Below are 21,904 nucleotides of genomic sequence, written 5' to 3'. Positions count from 1 at the left end.
TGAAAATACACACATCCATAGGGTAAGGATACATGCTCAGTATTTGTTTTTCTCCAGTTTGTTTACCCCCCTTGCATGGGATCTAGTGATCACAATCTCTTGTCCCTCACCCCGTGTGATGAAGTCCATCCCATTAGCTCCATCAGAGGACATGTTATCTACCTAAGGGCTGGGAGGGCAGCATCATGTAGCTGTGTCTGGGCACTGATGCACTGGTTTCTTCTTGAATGGACAAGCAACAGAAGACTTGCCCCTCCTCCACCATAAGGATAAGCAAAAATGAGCATAATAATAAATGCCCAAAATGTTGACCCTTTTCTTTTTTTTTTTTTTTAAGATTTTATTTATTTATTGTCAGTGAGAGAGAGAGCGCGCGCACAAGGAGAGGGAGCAGCAGGCCGAGGGAGAAGCAGGCTCCCTGCTGAGCAAGGAGCCCAGTGCAGGACTCAGTCCCAGGCCCCTGGGATCATGACCGGAACTAAAGGCAGACGCTTAACCGACTGAGCCACCCAGGCATCCCTTGTTGACCCTTTTCTTACGAAGCATTGTATCCAGTGTTTTATAGTATTGTGGTGTTTTTTGTTTGCTTGTTTTATGTTTTGCCATAGACACTTTTATTTTATTTTTTTAATATTTCTTGTATTTAAATTTAATTAATTAACAAATAGTGTATTATTGATTTCAGAGGTACAGACCTGTGATTCATCACTCTTATATAATACCCAGGGCTCATTACAACATCTGCCCTCCTTATTGTGCTTCACCCAGTTATCCCATCCCCTCACCCCTGCCCCTCCAGCAACCCTGTCTGTTTCCTATGATTAAGAGTCTCTTACCATTTGTCTCCCTCTCTGGTTTCATCTTGTTTTATTTTTTCCTCTCCTACCCCATGATTGCTCCTCTGTTTTGTTTCTTAAATTCCACATTCAGTGGAATTCTATCAGTGAGATCATAAGATAATCGTCTTTCTCTGATTGACTTATTTCACTTAGCATAATACCCTCTAGTTCCATCACATCATTGCAAATGATAAAATTTCTTTTCTTTTGGTGGCTGCATAATATTCCATTGTATATATATACCACCTCTTCTTTATCCATTCATCTGTCAATGGATGCTTTCCATAGTTTGGCTGTTGTGGACATTGCTGCTATAAACATTGGGGTGCAGTTGCCCCTTTAGATCACTGTTTTTATCTTTGGGTTAAATATCCAGTAGTTCAATTGCTGGGTTGTAGTGTAGCACTATTTTCAACTTTTTGAGGAACCTCCGTACTGTTTTCCAGAGTGGCTGCAACAGCTTGCATTCCCACCAAGAGTGTAAGAGGGTTACCCTTTCTCCACATCTTCACCAACATCTGTCATTTCCTGACTTGTTAATTTTAGCCATTCTGACTCATGTGAGGTGGTATCTCATTGTGCTTTTGATTTGTATTTCCCTGACACTGAGTGATGTTGAGCATTTTTTCATGTGTCTGTTGGCCATTTGTATGTCTTCTTTGCAGAAATGTCTGTGCATGTCTTCTGCCCATTTCCTGACCAGATTATTTGTTTTTTGGGTGCTGAGTTTGATAATTTCTTTATAGATTTTGGGTACTAGCCCTTTATCTGATATGTCATATGCAAATATCTTCTCCCATTCTGTTGTTTGTCTTTTGGTTTTGTTGACTGTTTCCTTTGCTGTGCAAAAGCTTTTTATCTTGATTAAGTCCTAATAGTTCATTTTTGCCTTTGTTTCCTTTGCCTTTGGATATGTGTCTAGCAAGAAGTTGCTGTGGCCAAGGTCAAAGAGGTTGCTGCCTTGTTCTCCTCTAAGATTTTGATGGATTCCTGTCTCTCATTTCAGTCTTTCCCCATTTTGAGTCTATTTTTGTGTATGGTGTAAGGAAATGGTCCAGTTTCATTCTTCTGCATGTGGCTCTCCAATTTTCCCAGTACCATTTGTTGAAGAGACTGTTCTTGTTTCATTGGATATTCTTTCCTGCTTTGTCAAAGATTAGTTGATCATAGAGCTGAGGGTCCATTTCTTGGTTCTCTATTCTGTTCCATTGATCTATGTGTCTGTTTTTGTGCCAATACCATGCTGTCTTGATGATCGCAGCTTTGTAATAGAGCTTGAAGGCATTTTAACAATATTTGTTCTTCCAATCCATGAGCATGGAATGTTTTTCCATTTCTTTGTGTCTTTCTCAATTTCTTTCATGGCCGTTCTATGGTCTTCTGAGTACAGGAGCTTTACCCCTTTAGTTAGGTTTATTCCTGGGTATGTTATGGTTTTGGGTGCAAGCGTAAATGGGATCGATTCCTTAATTTCTCTTTTTTCTATCTCATTGTTAGTGTATAGGAATGCAACTGATTTCTGTGCATTGATTTTGTATCCTGCCACTTTGCTGGATTCCTGTATGAGTTCTAGCAATTTTGGGGTGGAGTCTTTTAGGTTTTCCACATACAGCATCATGTCATCTTCTGTCTTCTTCTCTGCCAATTCAGAGATGGAGTCTGTCTTCTTCTCTGCCAATTCAGATGCTTTTTCTTTTTGTTGTCTGATTGCTGAGGCTAGGACTTCTAGTACTATGTTGAACAGCAGCAATGATAGTGGACATCTCCGCTGTGTTCCTGATCTTAGGGGAAAAGTTTTCAGTTTTTCACCAATGAGAATGGTATTTGCTTTGGACTTTTCGTAGATGGCTTTTATGATATTGAGGTATGTTCCCTCTATCCCTACACTCTGAAGAGTTTTAATCAAGAAAGGACACTTCAGGGGCGCCTGGGTGGCTCAGTCGTTAAGTGTCTGCCTTCGACTCAGGGCGTGATCCCGGCATTCTGGGTTCGAGCCCCACATCAGGCTCCTCTGCTGGAAGCCTGCTTCTTCCTCTCCCACTCCCCCTGCTTGTGTTCCCTCTCTCGCTGGCTATCTCTATCTCTGTCAAATGAATAAATAAAATCTTTTAAAAAATACAAAAAAAAAGGACGCTACTTTGTCAAATGCTTTTTCTGCATCAATTGAGAGGATCATATGGTTCTTGTCCTTTCTTTTATTTTTGTAGTGTATCACATTGATTGATTTGCAGATGTTGAACCAAACTTGCAGCCCAGGGATAAATCCGACTTAGTTGTGGTGAATAATCCTTTTAAAGTACTATTGGATCCTATTGGCTAGTATTTTGGTGAGAATTTTTGCATCCATGTTCATCAGGGATATTGGTCTATAATTCTTATTTTTGGTGGGGTCTTTATTTTTGGTGGTTTTGGGATCAAGGTAATGTTCGGCCTCATAGAAAGAGTTTGGAAATTTTCCTTACATTTTGATTTTTGAAATTGTTTCAGGAGAATAGGTATTATTTCTTCTTTAAATTTTTGGTAGCATTTCCCTGGGAAGGATCTGGGCTCTGTTTTTTGGGAGATTTTTGATTACTACTTCAGTTTCCTTGCTGGTTAGGGGTCTCTTCAAGTTTTCTATTTCTTCCTGGTTTGGTTTTGGTAGTTTATACATCTCTAGGAATGCATCCATTTCTTCCAGATTACCTAATTTGTTGGCATATAGTTGCTCATAATATATTCTTATAATTGTTTGTATTTCTTCAGTGTTGATTATGATCTCTCCTCTTTCATTCATGATTTTATTAATTTGGATCCTTTCTCTTTTCTTTTTGATAAGTCTGGCCAGGGGTTTAAAATCTTATTAATTCTTTCAAAGAACCAGCTCCTAGTTTCCTTGATCTGTTCTACTGTTCTTTTGGTTTCTATTTCATTGTTTTCTGTTCTAATCTTTATTAATTTTCTTCTCCTGTCTGGTTTAGGCTTTATTTGCTGTTCTTTCTCCAGCTCCCTTAGGTGTATGGTTAGCTTGTGTATTTGAGAACTTTCTTGTTTCTTGAAAAGGCTTGTATTGCTATATACTTAGGACTGCCTTTACTGCATCCCACAATTTTTGAACAGTTGTGTTTTCTTTTTTTTTTAATTCTTCTTTAATTTCCTGGTTAACCCATTCATTCTTTAGTAGGATGCTCTTTAACCTCCATGTATTTGAGTTCTTTCCAAATTTCCTCTGGTGATTGAGTTCCAGTTTCAAAGTATTATGGTCCACAAATATGCAGGAATGATCCCAGTGTTTTGGTACTGGTTGAAACCTGATTTGTGACCCGGTATGTAATCTATTCTGGAGAATGTTCCATGTGCACTAGAGAAGAATGTGTATTCTGTTGCTTTAGTATGGTTCTGAATATTCTGAATATATTCTGTGAAGTTCATCTGGTCCAGTGTGTCATTCAAAGCCTTTATTTCCTTGTTGATCTTCTGTTTGGATGATCTGTCCATTGCAGACTCCCCCCCACTATTATTGTATTATTGTCTGTGTGTTTCTTTGATTTTGTTATTAATTGGCTTATGTGATTGGCTGCTCCCATGCGAGGGGCAAAAATATTATAGTTGTTAGATCTTCTTGTTGGATAGACCCTTTAATTATGATATAGTGGTCCTTCCTCATCTCTTATTACATTCGTTGATTTAAAATCTAATTTGTCTAATGAAAGGATTGCCACCCCAGCTTCCTTTGATGTCCATTAGCATAACAAATGGTTTTCCACACACTCACTTTCAGTCTGGAAGTGGTCTAAAATGAGTCTCTTGCAGACAGCATATCAATGGGTCTTGCTTTTTTTATCCAGTCTGATACCCTGTGTCTTTTGATTGGGGGCATTTAGTCCATTTACATTCCAAGTATATACTACTGTCTTAAATTATAACAAATGCACAAAAGAAAATAAACTATTAGTCTCCTGGAAGATGGCTTACTATTTATAATTGTTCCCTGCTTTGGAAAGAATACACACTTAGGGAGGTTTTCTATCTTAAGAGTTTAGAAGGTGAAGGGGAAAAAGAGAGAGAGGGAGAGTGAGAGAGAGAGAGAGATAAAAAGAGAGAATGAACTAGTGGGATGGGAGTCCTTTCAATTGATTCGAACAGAAAGTTGCATAAAATTGGGTATGGGGCAAAATCTGGAAAAGGAATGAAGAGGAGAAGGCTGGTAACAGGGCAATTTTCACCTTAGAAGAGAAAGGGAAGGGAGAATGAGAGACAAAGGGACCAGAAGTAGAAGGATGCAAACAGAGAGAAATGAGGGCTAGAAGGGGGAGAGGGTTCATGCTTGGGTCAGAACATAAAGGATGGTAAACGGGTGTAGCTATCTGACATCTTATGGAAATCCTTTTCCCTTTACCCACATTATTTTCAGAAAAACACCAATTCTCACTCCTGTGTTTTCCTTGAATCTCTCTGGGGGGTGTGTTGTAGATACAATGACATCTCAAGATGGCAAAGGGAGGTCAAGGGTATAGGTATCCTTATTATGCAGATGAGAAATGTTGGTGGAGGTCACACAACACAGGAGTGAAGGGGTCCCATGGAAATTTAGGTTTGTCTGACTCCCATGCTGGGGTTTGGGAAAGCATTATGCCTGAGGATCCAGAAAGGGGGCCTTCTGTGGATTTAAACTATTACTCAACAATGAGGCCAGATCTTGGAGCTGGAGGCAGAAAAACTAGGGATGTACTGTATGGTGACTAACATAATATAATAACAAAATATTATTATAAAAAAAAAAGATGTAACATTAAACCCAAGGTCACCAGCCAACTCATGAGCATACAAAGACTCTCATCAGATGATCAGTAAACAAAAACACACAAGAGACCAAATATTAGTTTAGTTATATCATAGACAGGCAGATGTTAATGTGGACTCTTTGGCCTGGACCACCAGGAAACAAGGATAGGGAAGAACTTGACCACAAGAAGAAGTGGGGCTATCAAGTTTGGCGAGAAGACACTGATAACTTCTACTGACAAAGAGAAGTGACTCTCCAAGACCCAACTCTAAATTACCCTTATACTGGGAAGCCTTCCAACTGTCTTGACCTTAGTCAGAGCCCTGGATTCCCACTCTGGGCTCCTCCGGCTCCTGCCTTCCCTCTGACCCTAGCCTGACCCCAAGGGGTTGAGGGCATCTAATCTGGTCCTGTCGCCCCCAGGACTGGGAGTTCCTAGTCTTCAGCAGGGGCTGGGACTCTCTGGGCAGGGAGAGACAGCAGGGAGGCTTAGTTGTGTTGGGTTATTAGAGGAAGGAGTAGAGGCTGCAGGTCCCCGGAGGCCCTCTGATGATCCTCCTGGCCTCTCCAGACCCTGAGGGCAACCTTGCAGGTTGGTGTCCTGGGGAGACCCTGGGGAGCAGCCTGCTGGGAAGCTGCAGCAGGGATAAAGCACACAGCATTTGTTCCAGGAGCCCCGATGTCTGGCCCCATACCTGCCCCTGTGTGCTGCTGACAGCCCCAGGCAGGAGAGCTTCTTCTGCCTTCCCCTGCAGGCTGCTTCCTGGAAGAGGCAGCCCAGGCTGAGGGGTACCAGGAGGGACAGGGTAGGTGGCAATACTCAGACAGTTGTGGGGAGCAAGGCCCAGACTCAAGATGGGACAGGGTCTGGGAGAAGGATCATAAGACAGACTCTTAGCCTTGGGCAGCTGCCGGGAGTCCTCTCTGGTTGCCCATTCTGGGACTTGGGTTCTTCACCCAACCTAGTGCCCTTTGCAGCTTCTAGGTCTGCATTCTTGTTTGGGGATGATTCTGGAATGCCCCCCCCCACCAGAAATGTTTGTACATGCCTGGAGGATCTTATTGTTGTTCCAGCTCATGGGAAGGGAGGGGATGATACTGGCATTCAGTGTGTTGATGCCAGGTTGTTGCTAAACCTTGTACAATCTGGTATTCTTGTGTCCCATTTGTTCCAGTTGGTGAACCAATATGGTTATATTACTATTATTAACTCAGCCCACAGGACATTAGGATTCACTGTCTGTGTTGTACATTCTTGGGTTTGGCAAATGCATAGTTACTTGTACACACCATTATAGGATCATCCAGAATAGTTTCAGGTGCTCTAATTTTAGTGTGCCCAAATGGAATTATGCTAGAGCATTCATCTGCTTTTGCTTCATTCACTCAAGATCATTTAACAGGTTCCTTTACACTGCTGTGTGTGCATTGAACTCCTACCTGGGGACCCAGGAGTTGCATCCAGCCCATGTGACCTGCCCTCCTCCCAATTATGGTTCCCAAGCAGGCTTGTCCATTTCCCCACTCCAAGCAGTGCTACCTAAACATCCTTGACATGCTCCCCTCAGACAGGTGTGAGCGATCAATATAGGTGCTCAGGAGCACATGTCCTGGTGCACAGAGCAGGTGAAATCTGTGCTTCTCCAGTCTCCGTTCTTGCCAGCAGGCCATGAGGATTGCTTTCTTCCCATATTTCGATTGGCATTGGGTACTTTCTAATCTGGGGAAATGAATAGGTGCACAGTGAAAGTCCATGCTCATTTTGCTCCCCCTTCCTTGTCTTAAAACCATCCTTTCGTGTCTCTGTGTTACTCCTTCTGTGAGTTCTCTGCTCATATCCTTGGCTCGTTTCTGCATTGAGGTTTCTCCTTCTGAATGTCACTGGCTTCTTATTTATTCTAGATAGCGTTTCCTGGTCAATTTTCAACAATGCAAAGGCTCTTTTCCCAATTTCCACCTGCCCGTTCATGGATCCTGGATATCCTTTGTTGAACAAATTCCTTGGGGAAGCTTTCATGTCTGTTTCTTTTTCCAAGCAGTTAACATTTATCTACTGAGAATGGCATCAACAACTTACAGAAGATACGCTTATAAAATTCAAATGCTCCTTTGTATATAAAACATGCATAGAGACATTTCTTGCCTTTCTAAAATCACCTTAACATTTGTGCTTTTGAGGTCTGTTTAATAACTCCTTCTTCACTCTTAGATCACAAAGTTATTCTCCTGCAGCTTCTCTTGCTGACTTCATATTTCCTTCTATGGGTGAAATCCATCTGGATTCCACTTTTGCCTGCAATGTTGGGCAGGAATTCAGATTTGCATGGCTTCATAAAATCACCGGTTTTCCCACCACAAACTAGTTTAAGCAACCCATTTTTTCCCACTTGATTTTGGGCTCCCACCTTTATCACCTATTGGGTTTTGAATCAAGCAGGGATATTTCTGAGGTATCCAACTAGTGTGATCTGTGTATTATACATATGATACGTATCTGTTCCAGATTCACAATTTTTAAAATGATTCTGAGTCTAATGTGAGTCTCAATACCAGGAGGCATATCTATCTATCTTGTGTACTCCACTTTTATTTATTTTATATTTTAAATTTTCTCTTAGATTCATTTACCTAGTTGAGAGAGAGAGAGAGAGTTGGAGTTGGGGGGATGTGTAGAGGGAGACAGAGGCAAGCAGACTCCCCACTGATTGCTGAGCAGGGAGCTGGACTGGGGCTTGATCCCAGCACCCTGGCATCATGACCTGAGCTGAAATCAAGAGTCTGATGCTCAACCGACTGAGCCACCCAGGTGCCCCATGTATACTCCATTTTTAGAAGACCAGTATAGCTTTTCACTGACATTATTTTTCAGAAGGAGGTTTAAGATAGTACTTAAATTTAACTTCTTAAATTTTAAATGCAGTTACGCTGAGTATAATCTGTGGAAGAACTGACATAACTGCTCTATTAGCTCATCCCATCCAAGAGAGCACATTGATTTCCATGTTTTCCATGTATCCAGACCATCTTCTACATATCTATCCATGGTTAAAATTTCTGTCCTTGGAAATATTGCATGTGCTAGGTTAATTCCCAGATATTCTAAACCAGAAGCTTTCAAAGTATGATATGAGGACCCTGGGGTCCCCGAGGCCCTTTCTGGGGGCCATCAGGTCCTCACTTTTCCAATGAAGGAGAGGATGTATTTTCGTCATATGCTTCAACTAAAACCACATATTGCCACAAGCTGAATGAAGAAGCAGATACAAGCATCATCTTGTCTTCCATCCTGCCAACATTGGATAAATTTGCCTAAATGTAAAACAAAGCCACACTTCTCACTAAATGAGTTTTTTAAAATGCAGTTGCTTTCCTAAAACATTATGTATATTAACATGATATTGATGTTCCTTTAGGTTGAATCAAAGGTTGATTTTTGTTCTTTTAATGAGCTAATAAGTAAATATTTTCAAAGAATCTCAGTTTTAGTTATTAATATGGTAAGAATGATGAGTTATAACTCCCTCAAACAAAAGCCCTCTAGGGGACTCAATAGTTTATTAGCATAAAGAAATCCACAGACCAGGGGCACCTGGGTGACTTAGTTGATTAAGTGTCTTCCTTTGGCTCAGGTCATGATCCCAGGGTCCTGGGATCAAGCCCCACATCAGGCTCCCTGCCCAATGAGGAGTCTGCTTCTCCCTCTGCTCCTCTGTCCTTCCACCACTCATGCTGTCTTTCTTGCTTTCTCTCAAATAAATAAATAAAATCTTAAAAGAAAATAAATCCTGAGGTCAAAATGTTTGAGAGCTGTCTTGTTACAGTTTGTGTCACTAATGGTAATGTTATCTTATGTTTCCCTTATATTCTACATTTTGTATGATTATTATCGGTATAATTCTATGGGAAATGCTGTGAGTTTGGAAAGTTTATCTAGTTCTCCACAGCTTGTGCTCTTTCTTTGCTCTAATATATGCTGCCTTCATCCTTTTACCTTTCTAGGTAGATTCTCACATCTCCTCCTTTCCAATCCTGATACTCCTTTTTATATCTTTCTTCAAGTACTGTTCCAGACTTTCAGTTTCCAGCTAATGACCAGCAGAGACAGTGAGTAACCTTGGCTTTTTCCTGATTCTAAAATAATGCACTGGTGGTTTCTCAGTTCATGTACTATTTGCCAGTTTTGCAGTATATATTCCTGATTAGCTAGGAAAATCTCGGTGTCAGGTTGAGAAAAACTTTTTAAAAAATCGTTATGATATGTGCATATGTTAATCATTATGCTGTATATCTAAAATAATACGTTATATATCAATTATATATCAATTTTTAAATCATGAATAGGAACTGAAATTTAGTAATCCAGTATTGCTGTCCATTGGTACAGTTATATGGCATTTCCTTCTTAGTTTATTCATGTGACTAACCACATGATAGGTTTTCTTTTTTGTGTGTGTGTTCAGTTAGCCAACATATAGTACATCATTAGTTATTGATGCAGTGGCCAACGATTCATTAGGGTTTTCTGATGCTGAACCATGCTTGTCCTTCATGGGATAAACCATGTACCTTCATATCCTTTCTGGTCTCACCAGATGCAGCATCCGCGGCTGGTCAGAACTACAGCATGGTGTCTGAATTCATCCTCGTGGGCTTCTCCACCTTCCCGCCACATCTCCTGCCTGCCTTCTTCCTGCTGTTCCTGCTCATGTACCTGTTCACGCTGCTGGGGAACCTGATCATCATGGCCACTGTCTGGAGTGAGCACAGCCTACACACACCCATGTACCTCTTCCTGTGTGCCTTGTCCATCTCCGAAATTCTGTTCACTGTTACCCTCACCCCTCGCATGCTGGTTGACATGCTCTCAAACCACCACACGATCACCTTTGTGGCCTGTGCCAGCCAGATGTTCTTCTCCTTCACATTCGGCTTCACCCACTCCTTCCTGCTCATGATCATGGGCTACGATCGCTATGTGGCCATCTGCCACCCCCTTCACTACAGTGTACTCATGAGCACCCGCACCTGTGCCCGTCTGGTGTCCTGGACCTGGGCTGGTGGCTCAGTCATGGGGATGATGGTGACCCTGATAGTTTTTCACCTCACCTTCTGTGAGTCTAACGTGATATACCACTTTGCCTGCCATGTACTTTCCCTCCTAAAGTTGTCCTGTGGGATGGGGACATCTTCTGTCACCTTGGGTGTGGTCCTGGTGTGTGTCACAGCTCTGATGGGATGTTTATTCCTCATCATCCTCTCCTATGTCTTCATCGTGGCTGCCATATTGAGGATCCCCTCAGCTGAGGGCAGACACAAGACCTTCTCCACATGTGTGTCCCACCTCACTGTGGTCATTGTACACTATGGTTTTGCCTCTACTATCTACCTCAAGCCTAAGGGCCCCCATTCTACGGACAGTAACACTCTGATGGCCACCACCTATATAGTCTTCACTCCCTTTCTCAGCCCGATCATTTTCAGCCTCAGGAATAAGGAGCTCAAGAATGCCATAAAGAAAAGCTTCCAGAGAAAATTCAGTCCCCTAAACTCCTGATGGCTGGAGGAAATACGGTGGTGAGGAAATACGAAAGAAGGGCTGGGAATAATAAGGACTCATTCCATAGGACTTCTGTAGGTATTCAGTATACAAAAATACTGAATAGGTATTGCTGGATGCACCCATAGGTGTTGGATGCATGCTATGTGTTTGTTTTTCCCCAATTTTGCATAAGCTCTAGCAATCATCATCTCTTGTTCTTGACCTCATGAACTCCAACACGTTACGTCTGTCTAGGAACGTGTTATCTGCCTATGGGCTGGTGGGGGGCATCACATGGACGTGTCTGGGCACTGATACCAATGGTTCTTCTTGAATGAAGAAGCACAGGAGGACCTTCCCTCCTCCACCATAAAGATTAACGAAAATAAGCATACTAATAAAGACCACCAGCATTGGGGATTTTCTTATCAGGCACACTGTCCAGTGTTGTATAAGTATTGTCTTTTAATTATAACAAATGCACAAAAGAACATAAACTGTCTCCAAGGAGATAGTTGACTGCTTATAGTTCCCCACCGTCTGTGAAGGGGATAGATCCTAAGGATGTTTGAATGTGGATGTGAGTTGAGTGACTGATATCCAAAGGCAAAGTGGAAAAAGAGAGAGAGACAGAGACAGAGAGGTGGGGGGGAGAAGGTTCAGTTCTTCAGGAAGAACATACAGAATGTTAAAAGGGTGTTGCTTTCTGATATCTCATGGAAATCCTTTTTTTAATAATAATTTTTTATTATATTATATTAGTCACCATACAGTACATCCCTGGTTTTTGATGTAAAGTTTCATGATTCATCAGTTGCGTATAACACCATGCACTACGTGCCCTCCTTAATACCCATCACCAGCCTATCCCATTCCCCCACCCCCTCCCCTCTGAAGCCCTCAGTTTGTTTCTCAGAGTCCATAGTCTCTCAATCCTTATCCCTATTTCCCCACATTACTTTCAGTAAAACATCAATTTCTTCTTCCTGTGTTTTCCTTGAATCTCTATGAGGAGATATGTTGGAGGGCACAGTACTATGTCAAAATGGCACAGAGAGGTCATACCCTGAATGCAGATGAGAAATGTAGGTGGAGGTTATACAACACCTGAATGAAGGAGTCACATGAAGGTCTACCTGACTCCATGTTGGGGTCCGGGAAACCATGTGTCTGAGCATCTAGCAAGGGGGCCTTCCGTTCGTGTAAATTTTTACTCAAAGCTGTGTCCAGATATTTGAGTGGCAGGCAGCAAGTGTTTTGTAAAAATAAACCTAAGAATGGCTGTCACATATGAGTGCCTGCTGCTTGCCAAATGTTGTAGGAAGTGTTTCCTGTGCACTCACTCTTCTAGTCTAAAAATAAATCATTATTTCTGCATATTTAGTTATGACCCACATCTATTACTAGTCATATTTTGGAAATGCAGAAAATGATATTCTGGGAGATGCTTCATCTCCAGCCACACTGCCCTTAAGTGGTGAAGCAGGAATCCATTACAGTCTGCATGTAAGTGCACTTGGTGATCAGGAATGCACCTCCCTCAGCACCTGCAGAGAGAAGTGTGGTTGTGACCAGGAGAGGAAGGCTGTCACTAGAAGGAATAGACACCCTTCAGGGCTGGAGGGCAGGTGCAGCCCCAGGCACACACTCCCCTTTCACACAGCCAGAGAGAAACACTGACTCCAGAGCAGCTACTGAGACACTTTGTCACATCAACACTGACAGTGAGACTCCGGGGTTCCATTTCATTATTTTACAATTATTGGTGCTAATGACTAATGCCACCTAAGATGGCCTTATCCAGAGCCTATGACTATGTTCCCTTACCCAGAGCAAATAAGATGCAGTTAAGGATCTGAGACAGAGGGATTGCCCTGGATCATCCAGATGGGCTTGCTATAATTGCAAGTGTCCTTCTAAAGGGGCAGGAGGGGTCAGACACACGGAGAAGTAGGGGATGTGACACTGGAACGAGAGATTGGAGTAACTGAGGCGGGAACCTTAAGCCAAGGAATGCCTGCTGCCTCTGGAAGCTGGGAAAGAAAGAGACAGATTCTCCCCTGGATCCCCCAAAGGACACAGCTCTGCTCACACCTTGACTCACACCTGGTGACCCTGATTTCAGCTTCTGGCCTCCAGCATAGAGGAGGATAAACGTGTATGGTTTTAAGTCACCAGGTTTATGTGCTTGTTACAGTGGCCCTAGAAAACTGACTCATGAAATGGCATCCTGACATTCTATGTGATTTGTTTCATGACAAAATGAGTTTCAGGCTAGATCCTTAGGCCATTCTTCTCTACAGAGAAAACTTAAGGCATTTATATCACTCATGAGAAAGGTTGAGTATCCTTGGAAGTCCATCAGCAAAGGTGAAGGAGTCCTGATAACCCAGCTGCAGGATTTGTTCGTTGGCAGCAAGGCCCTTGGAGCCTTGTGAGGACACACGTGACCATGAAGCTATAGGGTACCCAGCCCAGGGCCTGTGGTCTACACCCAACGAACACAGCAGAGTAGGAACTGAGGACACCAGGAACTTTCTCCGTGCTCGGTGTGGACTGTGTGAGCTCAGAAGAGATGCTAAAACTCCTGTGTGATGAGGCCTCTGCCTTACAATAAGGATACATAAACACGCACATCAGCAGAGAGACACTGAGTTGCAGGGGTTGACCTGGTGGAAATATTTACACAAAGGAAAGACCACCAGGGATCTGGAGATCTGGACTCATCTCTTTAGATGGAAAGGTGACATTTTCCCAAGGCTTCTTTTTCTTTTGAGTGTTTTGTATTCGAGTTCCCCAGAGAAAGAGAACTATCAGGATAGATGCGTATACATATCTGTGTGTTATATATGTATTAGTATATATCATATAACATATGTAATAATGTTACAGTATGTTTTGAATTCACCTTTTTACTGCTTGTTTCTATTTTTTTTTAATGTGCAATCTCATGACACATGTAACCTTTTTTTTCCTTGATACTATAATTGTAGTCTGGCAGCTAAAGACTAAGTAACACCAACTACTAAGCTAATAAGATATAAGATGTGTCATTTGGTTTACAAATTATGCCTTTCCTTTTTGGCACTGATTTTAAAAATACAAACAAAGGTCTTTAAAATATGTAGCCACAAGAGGGGAGTGGCTATGAACACCAGTACCAATCTAAACAGTAATTGTTTTTCTACATTGGCACACGGAATTACCTGCACTCAGCTTTGGGGACAGAAACCAGAACTGGAGATGGCAGAGGAGCCTGCGAGGATGGCCATAGTAAATGAGGATGATCACAAAGGGCAAAGGGGAAGTGCTACACACCTGTTCCTTCATGTGACCCTCCATCCACTTGTCCATGCCTTGAAGTGTACAACAAAGCATTTTCAAAATTCAGGTCCAAACTTGAGCCAGATACATTCCTCCTGATATAAAGAGAGAAGACTATGGAGGCACTTTAGTTATGGAACAGACGCTTCCGTCCTCATATCCCACTCCTCATCTCCAAGCCTTCTCAGAGCAGAGCCTCCAACTGTACCTCTTATGTGGTGTGCTCCCTGACCTGGGGGCCTGGGGCCTGTGGAAGCCCAACTTCTGCAAAGACATATGTCTCTTCTATTTGCTGAGTCTTTTCCCTCCATAGAATGTATGGAAAGTAACTAAGTTTGCCAGGAGGGAGAAAAGGCAAAACCACAGCTCTGGACACTCTGAGAGCATTTCAAGGCTTTTTCAAGGCTTTCACATGGTGCAGAGAGCTTGCTGTCTGTTTTATATATATATATATATATATATATATATCAATGGAGAGAGTTACCGGGAATGGTGTCTTCAGGGTGCAGGCTGGATGGAAGTAAAGATGAAGGGAGGGGTTTGGAAAGGCAGGAAGGAATGGGGTGGCTGGTTGATGGACATCGGGGAGCATATGTGCTATGCTGAGCGCTGTGTATTGTGTAAGACTGATGAATCACAGACCTGTACCCCTGAAACAAATAATACAGTGTATATGTTAATAATTTTTAAAAAGGAAATTAAAAAAAAAGGTCTGGTATCCAAGATCTCTAAAGAACTTGTCAAACTCAACACCCAAAAAACAAATAATCCAGTCAAGAAATGGGCAGAAGACATGAACACACACTTCTCCAAAGAAGACATCCAAATGGCCAACAGACACATGAAAAAAATGCTCCACATCACTTGCCATTAGGGAAATTCAAATCAAAACCACAATGAGATACCACCTCATACCAGTGAGAATGGCAAAAATTAACAAGACAAGAAACAACAAATGCTGGCAAGAATGTGGAGAAACAGGAACCCTCTTAACACTATTGATGGGAATGCAAGCTGGTACAGCCACTCTGGAAAACAGAGTGGAGGTTCCTCAAAAAGTTGAAAATAGAGCTACCCTATGACCCAGCAATTGCACTCCTGGGTATTTACCCTGAAGATACAGATGTAGTGAAAAGAAGGGCCCCATGCACCCCAATGTTCATAGCAGCATTGTCCACAATAGCCAAACTGTGGAAGGAGCCGAGATGTCCTTCAATGGATGAGTGGAGAAAGAAGATGTTGTTCATATATACAATGGAATAATACTCAGCCATCAGAAAAGATGAATATCTCTCATTTACATTGACATAGATGGACCTGGAGGGTATTATGCTAAGTGAAATAAGTTGATTAGACAATTATCATATGGTTTCACTCATAAGTGGAACATAAGGAATAGTTTAGGGGACCATAGGGGTAGGGGGGAACCTGAATGGGAAGAAATCAGAGAGGGAGACAAACCATATGAGACTCTTGACTCCAGGAAACAAACTGAGGGTTGCAGAAAGGGAGGTGGTTGGGGGGATGGGGTAACTGGTTGATGGGCATTAAAGAGGGCACAGGATATGACGAGCACTGGGTGTTACACTGAACTAGTGAAACATTGAACATTATATCAAAAACTAATGATGTACAGTACCTTGGTTAATTGAATTTTGAGATTTTATTTATTTATTAATTTATTTGAGAGAGAGAGCATGCGCATGCAAGCAGGGGGAGCGGCAGGTAGAGGGAGAAGGTGGCTCCCCATAGAGCAGAGAGCCTGACCTGGGGCTTGATCCCAGGACCCTGGGATCATGATCTGAGCTGAAGGTAGATGCTTAACCAACTGAGCCACCCAGGTGCCCCAGCTAATTGAATTTTTTTTCACTCACTAAATAACTGCTTTTATTAATACCTTTAGAGAAACATGAACATTTAAAGTTTACCAATCTTTGTAAAATAAAGTTTCAATAGTTACAATTTGATATAATGTAAAAAAATTACCCTAGGTACAAAGTTAGCAGTGAGGTGACACTGAAGTAACTTTGATCCTGAAGAACCCATGAGTACATCTTGCAAAAGGATCATTTTCTATCAAATTGGAAAGACCAAGCAGGGGTGTTTCAAATAGAAAGTTCCAGAAAGTAAAATGACTGTTTTTTTGTTAGTGACCATACAGTACATCATTAGTTTTTGATGTAGTGTTCCATGATTCATTGTTTGCATATAACACCCAGTGTTGCATACAATACGTGCCCTCCTTCACCCTTCACTGAGCTAGCCCATAACCCCACCCCCTCCCCTCTAAAACCCTCAGTTTGTTTCCAGGAGTCCATAGTCTCTTGTGTTTCATTTCCCCCTCTGTTTCCCTCCTCCTTCAGTTTTTCCTGCATTCTCCTACCGATCTCCCTGCTATTTCTTATGTTCCATAAATGAGTGAAACCATATGATAATTGTCTTTCTCTGCTTGACTAATTTCACTTAGCACAATCTCCTCCAGTCCTGTCCATGTTGCTGCAAATGTTGGGTAATCGTTCTTTCTGATGGCTGAGTAATATTCCGTTGTATATATGGACCACATCTTCTTAATCCAGTCATCTGTTGAAGGGCATCTCGGCTCCTTCCACAATTTAGCTATTGTGGACAATGCTGCTATGAACATTGGGGTGCTTATGGCCCTTCTCTTAACTACATCTGTATCTTTGGGGTAAATATCCAGTAGTGCAATCGCTGGATCATAGGGAAGCTCAATTTTTAACTTTTTAAGGGACCTCCACACTGTTTTCCAAAGTGGCTGTACTAACTTGCATTCCCACCAACAATGTAGGAGGGGTCCCCTTTCTCCACATCCTCTCCAACATTTATTGCTTCTTGCCTTGTCAATTTTTGCCATTCTGACCAGTGTAGGGTGGTATCTCGGTGTGGCTTTGACTTGAATTTCCCTGATGGCTAATGATTTTGAACATTTTTTCATGTGTCTGTTAGCCATTTTTTTAATGTTTTTTTATTTTATTATGTTAGTCACCATACAGTACATCCCTGGTTTTTGATGTAAAGTTCGATGATTCATTAGTTGCGTATAACACCCAGTGCACCATGCAATACGTGCCCTCCTTGCTACCCATCACCAGCCTATCCCATTCCCCAACCCCCCCCTCTGAAGTCCTCAGTTTGTTTCTCATAGTCCATAGTCTCTCATGCTTCATTCCCTTCTGATTACCCCTCCTTTCTTTATCCCTTTCTTCCCCTACTGATCTTCCGAGTTCTTATGTTCCATAGATGAGAGAAATCATATGATAATTGTCTTTCTCTGCTTGACTTATTTCACTTAGCATTATCTCCTCCAGTGCCGTCCATGTTGCAGCAAATGTTGAGAACTTGTTCTTTCTGATAGCTGAGTAATATTCCGTTGTATATATGGACCACAACTTCTTAGTCATTTGTATGTTTTCATTGGAAAAATGTCTGTTCATATCTTCTGCCCATTTTTTTATTTGATTATTTCTTCCTCATGTATTGAGTTTGAGAAGTTCTTTGTAGATCTTGAATACCAGTCTTTTATCTGTAGTGCCATTTACAAATATCTTCTTCCATTCCGTGGGCTGCCTCTTAGTTTTCTTTTACTATTTCCTTGGCTGTGCAGAAACTTTTTATCTTGATGAAGTCCCACAAGTTCATTTTTGCTTTTGTTTCTCTTGCTTTGGAGATATGTCATAAAAAAGTTGCTGTGGCCGATGTCAAAGAGGTTGCAGCCTATGTTCTCCTCTAGGATTTTGATGGATTCCTGTCTCACATCGAGGTCTTTCCTCCATTTGGAGTTTATCTTTGTGTATGGTATGAGAGAGTGATCAAGTTTCATTCTTTTGCATATAGCTGTCCAATTTTCTCAGCACCATTTATTGAAGAGAGTGTCTTTTTTCTACTGGATGTTTTTTCCTGCTTTGTCAAAGATTAGTTGCCCAAATCGCTGAGGTCCATTTCTGGTTTCTCTATTCTGTTTCATTGGTCTATGTGTCTGTTTTTGTGCCAGTACCATGCTGTCTGTATTTTGATGCAGTGCCACTAGTTCATTTTTGCTTTTGTCTCCCTTACCTTTGGAGATGTGTCTAGCAAGAAGTTGCTGTGACCCAGGTCACAGACATTGCTGCCTTTTTCTCCTCTAGGATTTTGATGGATTCCTGTCTCACATTTAGGTCTTTCATCCACTTTGAATCTACTTCTGTATGTGGTGTAAGAAAATGGTCCTGTTTCATTCTTCTGCATGTGGCTTTCCAATTTTACCAACACCATATGTTGGAGAGACTGTCTTTTTTCGATTGGACATTCTTTTTTTTTTAATATTGAAGGTTTTTATTTTTGTAATATACATGAGGGAAAGAAGAAAGTGCTGATGGTCCTCCTCTGATGTAACAGAGCAATTTTTAATGTATTTATATTGTTTAGAAACAGCAGTCTTTAAATTTTAATACTAACACTAAGGCAAGAAATTATAGGGACAACCAATCAGAATTATGATAAATAAATTTTTCTTTAAAGTTCAATTTCTCGGACTATGACAACAATTTCTAAAGCCCTTGGAATTTCTTTTTTTTTTTTTATGTTCAGTTAGCCACTGTATGGTACATCATCAGTTTTTGATGTACTGTTCAATGATTCATTAGTTGCATTTAACACCAAGTTCTCACCACAACACATGCCCTCCTTAATACCCATCACCCCATTACCCCAGCTCCCCTCACCCCACCCCTCTGAAACCCTCAGTTTGTTTCCGGGGGTCCATAGTCTCTCATGGTTCATCTCCCTCTCTGATTTCTCCTGCATTTCAAAAACAGGAATAGGAATAGATGTGGGTCATCTCTAAATGTGCAGAAATAATAATTTATTTTGAGACTTAGAAGGGTGAATGCACAGGAAACTCTTCCCACAACATTTGGCAAGGAGCAGGCACTCATATGTGGTAGCCATTCTTACATTTATCGTTATAAAATATCTTCTGCCAGCAGCCTAAATTTTGGGCCACAGCTTTGAGTAAGAATTTACACCAATGGAAGTCCGTCTCCCTGGATCCTCAGATATACGCTTCTCAAACCCTAGGATGGGACTCAGACAGAACTCCATGTGACTCCTTCATTCAGGTGTTGTATGACCTGCACAACATTTCTCATCTGCATATTCAGAGTACCCATATCCTGACCTCTCTTTGTGCCATCTTGGCATAGCACTATGCCTACAACACAACTCCAGATAGACTCAAAGAAACACAGGCATGAGAACTTGCTGTTTTGCAGAAGGTAATGTGGGGGAAATGGGGAAAGAACTTCAATAAGATGTCAGATAACAACCCACTTTTAACATTCTGTATGTTCTTACCTAAGCTCTGAACCTTCTTCCCTTTGTCTGTCTCTGCCTTTCTCTTTCTCTTTCTCCACTTCGCATTCGGACATACTTCACTAAACTCAGATCAACACAGAAAACTCCTGAGGTTCTCTGCCCTCCAAAGACATTGAGGAGTCAGTCAACCATCTCCTTGGAGACAAATAGTTTATGTTCTTTTGTACATATCTTATAATTAAAAGATAATACTTAGACAACACTGGACCCAGTGCCTCTTAAAAAAAACCTCGATGCTGGTGGCATTTATTATTATGCTCATTTCTGTTTTTCCTGGTGGTGGAGGAGGAAAGGTCCTCCCTTACTTGTCCATTCAAGAGAAACCATTGGCATCAATGCCCACACACATCCATGTGATGTCTCCCACCAACCCATAGGGAGACAACACACTCTTAGACAGAGGTAATGGGATGAAGTTCATCACACGGGGTCAAGACAAGACATAGATTCTACGCCAGAGGCAGCAAACAAATTGGGGAAAACAAATATTTAGCCTGCTCCAATACCTAATGGTGCATCTACCAATATCTATTCAGTATTTTCATATACTGAATCCCTACAATAGTCCTATGGAGAGAGTTGTTATTATTGTCTCTTATGCTATCATACTTCCTCACCACCAAATGGGCCATCAGGAGCTTAGGGGACTGAATTTTCTCTGGAAGCTTTTCTTTATACCATTCTTGAGCTCCTTATTCCTGAGGCTGAAAATGATCGGGCTGAGAAAGGGAGTGAAGACTGTATAGGTGGTGGCCATCAGAGTGTTACTGTCCATAGAATGGGGGCCCTTGGGCTTGAGGTAGATAATGGAGGCAAAACTGTAGTGCACAATGACCACAGTGAGATGGGACACACATGTGGAGAAGGTCTTGTGCCTGCCCTCGGCTGAGGGGATGCTCAATATGGCAGCCACAATGAAGACATAGGAGAGGATGATGAGGAATAAACAGCCCATCAGAGCTGTGACACACACCAGGATCACCCCCATGGTGACAGAGGATGTCTCTTTCCCACAGGCCAAGTTTAGGAGGGAAAGGGCATGGCAGCCAAAATGGTGTATCACATTAGACCCACAGAAGGTGAGGTGAAAAACTATCAGGGTCACCATCAACCCCATGACTGAGCCACCAGCCCAGGACCAGGACACTAGATGGGCACAGGAGCGGGTGCTCATGAGCACATTGTACGAAAGGGGGTGGGTGATGGCCACGTAGCGGTCGTAGCCCATGACTGTGAGCAGGAAAGAGTGAGTGAAGCCGAACATGAAGGAGAAGAACATCTGGCTGGCACAGGCCACAAAGGTAATGGTGTGGCTGGTGGAGAGCAAGTCAGTCAGCAGGCGTGGGGTGATGGAGAAGGTATAGAGGATCTCAGAGACGGACAGGGCGCACAGGAAGAGGTACATAGGTGTGTGCAGGTTGCGCTCACTCCAGACAGTGGCCATGATGATCAGGTTCCCCAGCAGCGTGAACAGGTACATGAGCAGGAACAGCAGGAAGAAGACGGGCAGGAGATGTGGGGGGAAGTTGGAGAAGCCCACGAGGATGAATTCAGACACCATGCTGTAGTTATGACCTGCCTCAGATGCTGCATCTAGTGAGACCAGAAGGGGAATGAAGGTACCTAGTTTATCCCATGAAGGAGAAGCATAATTCAGCATCAGAATACCTATCATGTGATTAGTCACATGAATAAACTAAAAAAGAAATGTCATATAATTACATCAATCTAGGCAGTAGTCTTCGATTACTAAATTTGAATTCCTATTTATGATTTTTAGAATAGATTTTTAATTGATATATATTAGTGCATTATTTTATATATACTGCAAAATGCACATATCATAAAGATTTTTAAAAAGCTTCTTCTCAACTCGAAATTCACTAGGCCTTTCTTAGCTAACTAAGAATATATACCGCAAAATTAGCAAATGTTACATGAAGTGGGAAACTAGGTGCGCATTGTTTTAGAATCCGGAACAAGGCAAGGGTACTCACTGTCTGTGCTGCTCATTAGCAGGGAACAGAAAGCCAGGAGTGGTGCTTGAGGAAAGATACAGAAAGA

The 21,904-nt window shown here is 42.0% G+C and overlaps 2 protein-coding genes across 2 annotated transcripts; one reads left to right on the top strand and one right to left on the bottom strand.

Annotated features, from left to right (window-relative positions):
- Nucleotides 1–10,219: 10,219 nt before the first annotated feature.
- Nucleotides 10,220–11,158, top strand: LOC103680460 (olfactory receptor 10H3-like). The gene has a single exon (XM_008709975.2). It carries the CDS (start codon nt 10,229–10,231, stop codon nt 11,156–11,158), a length of 930 nt encoding a protein of 309 aa, XP_008708197.1. The 5' UTR covers nt 10,220–10,228.
- Nucleotides 11,159–20,471: 9,313 nt separating this feature from the next.
- On the bottom strand, nt 20,472–21,594 carry LOC103680461 (olfactory receptor 10H3-like). Its single transcript, XM_008709976.2, has one exon. The coding sequence runs from the start codon at nt 21,513–21,515 to the stop codon at nt 20,472–20,474; it is 1,044 nt and encodes a 347-aa protein (XP_008708198.2). The 5' UTR covers nt 21,516–21,594.
- Nucleotides 21,595–21,904: the final 310 nt, after the last annotated feature.

This window comes from Ursus maritimus, unplaced genomic scaffold (genome assembly GCF_017311325.1).
Source record: "Ursus maritimus isolate PB19 unplaced genomic scaffold, ASM1731132v1 scaffold_202, whole genome shotgun sequence".
In the NCBI taxonomy this organism is placed as follows: domain Eukaryota; kingdom Metazoa; phylum Chordata; class Mammalia; order Carnivora; family Ursidae; genus Ursus; species Ursus maritimus.
Note: the sequence above shows the minus strand (reverse complement) of the source record. Positions and strands in the feature narration are given on the sequence as shown.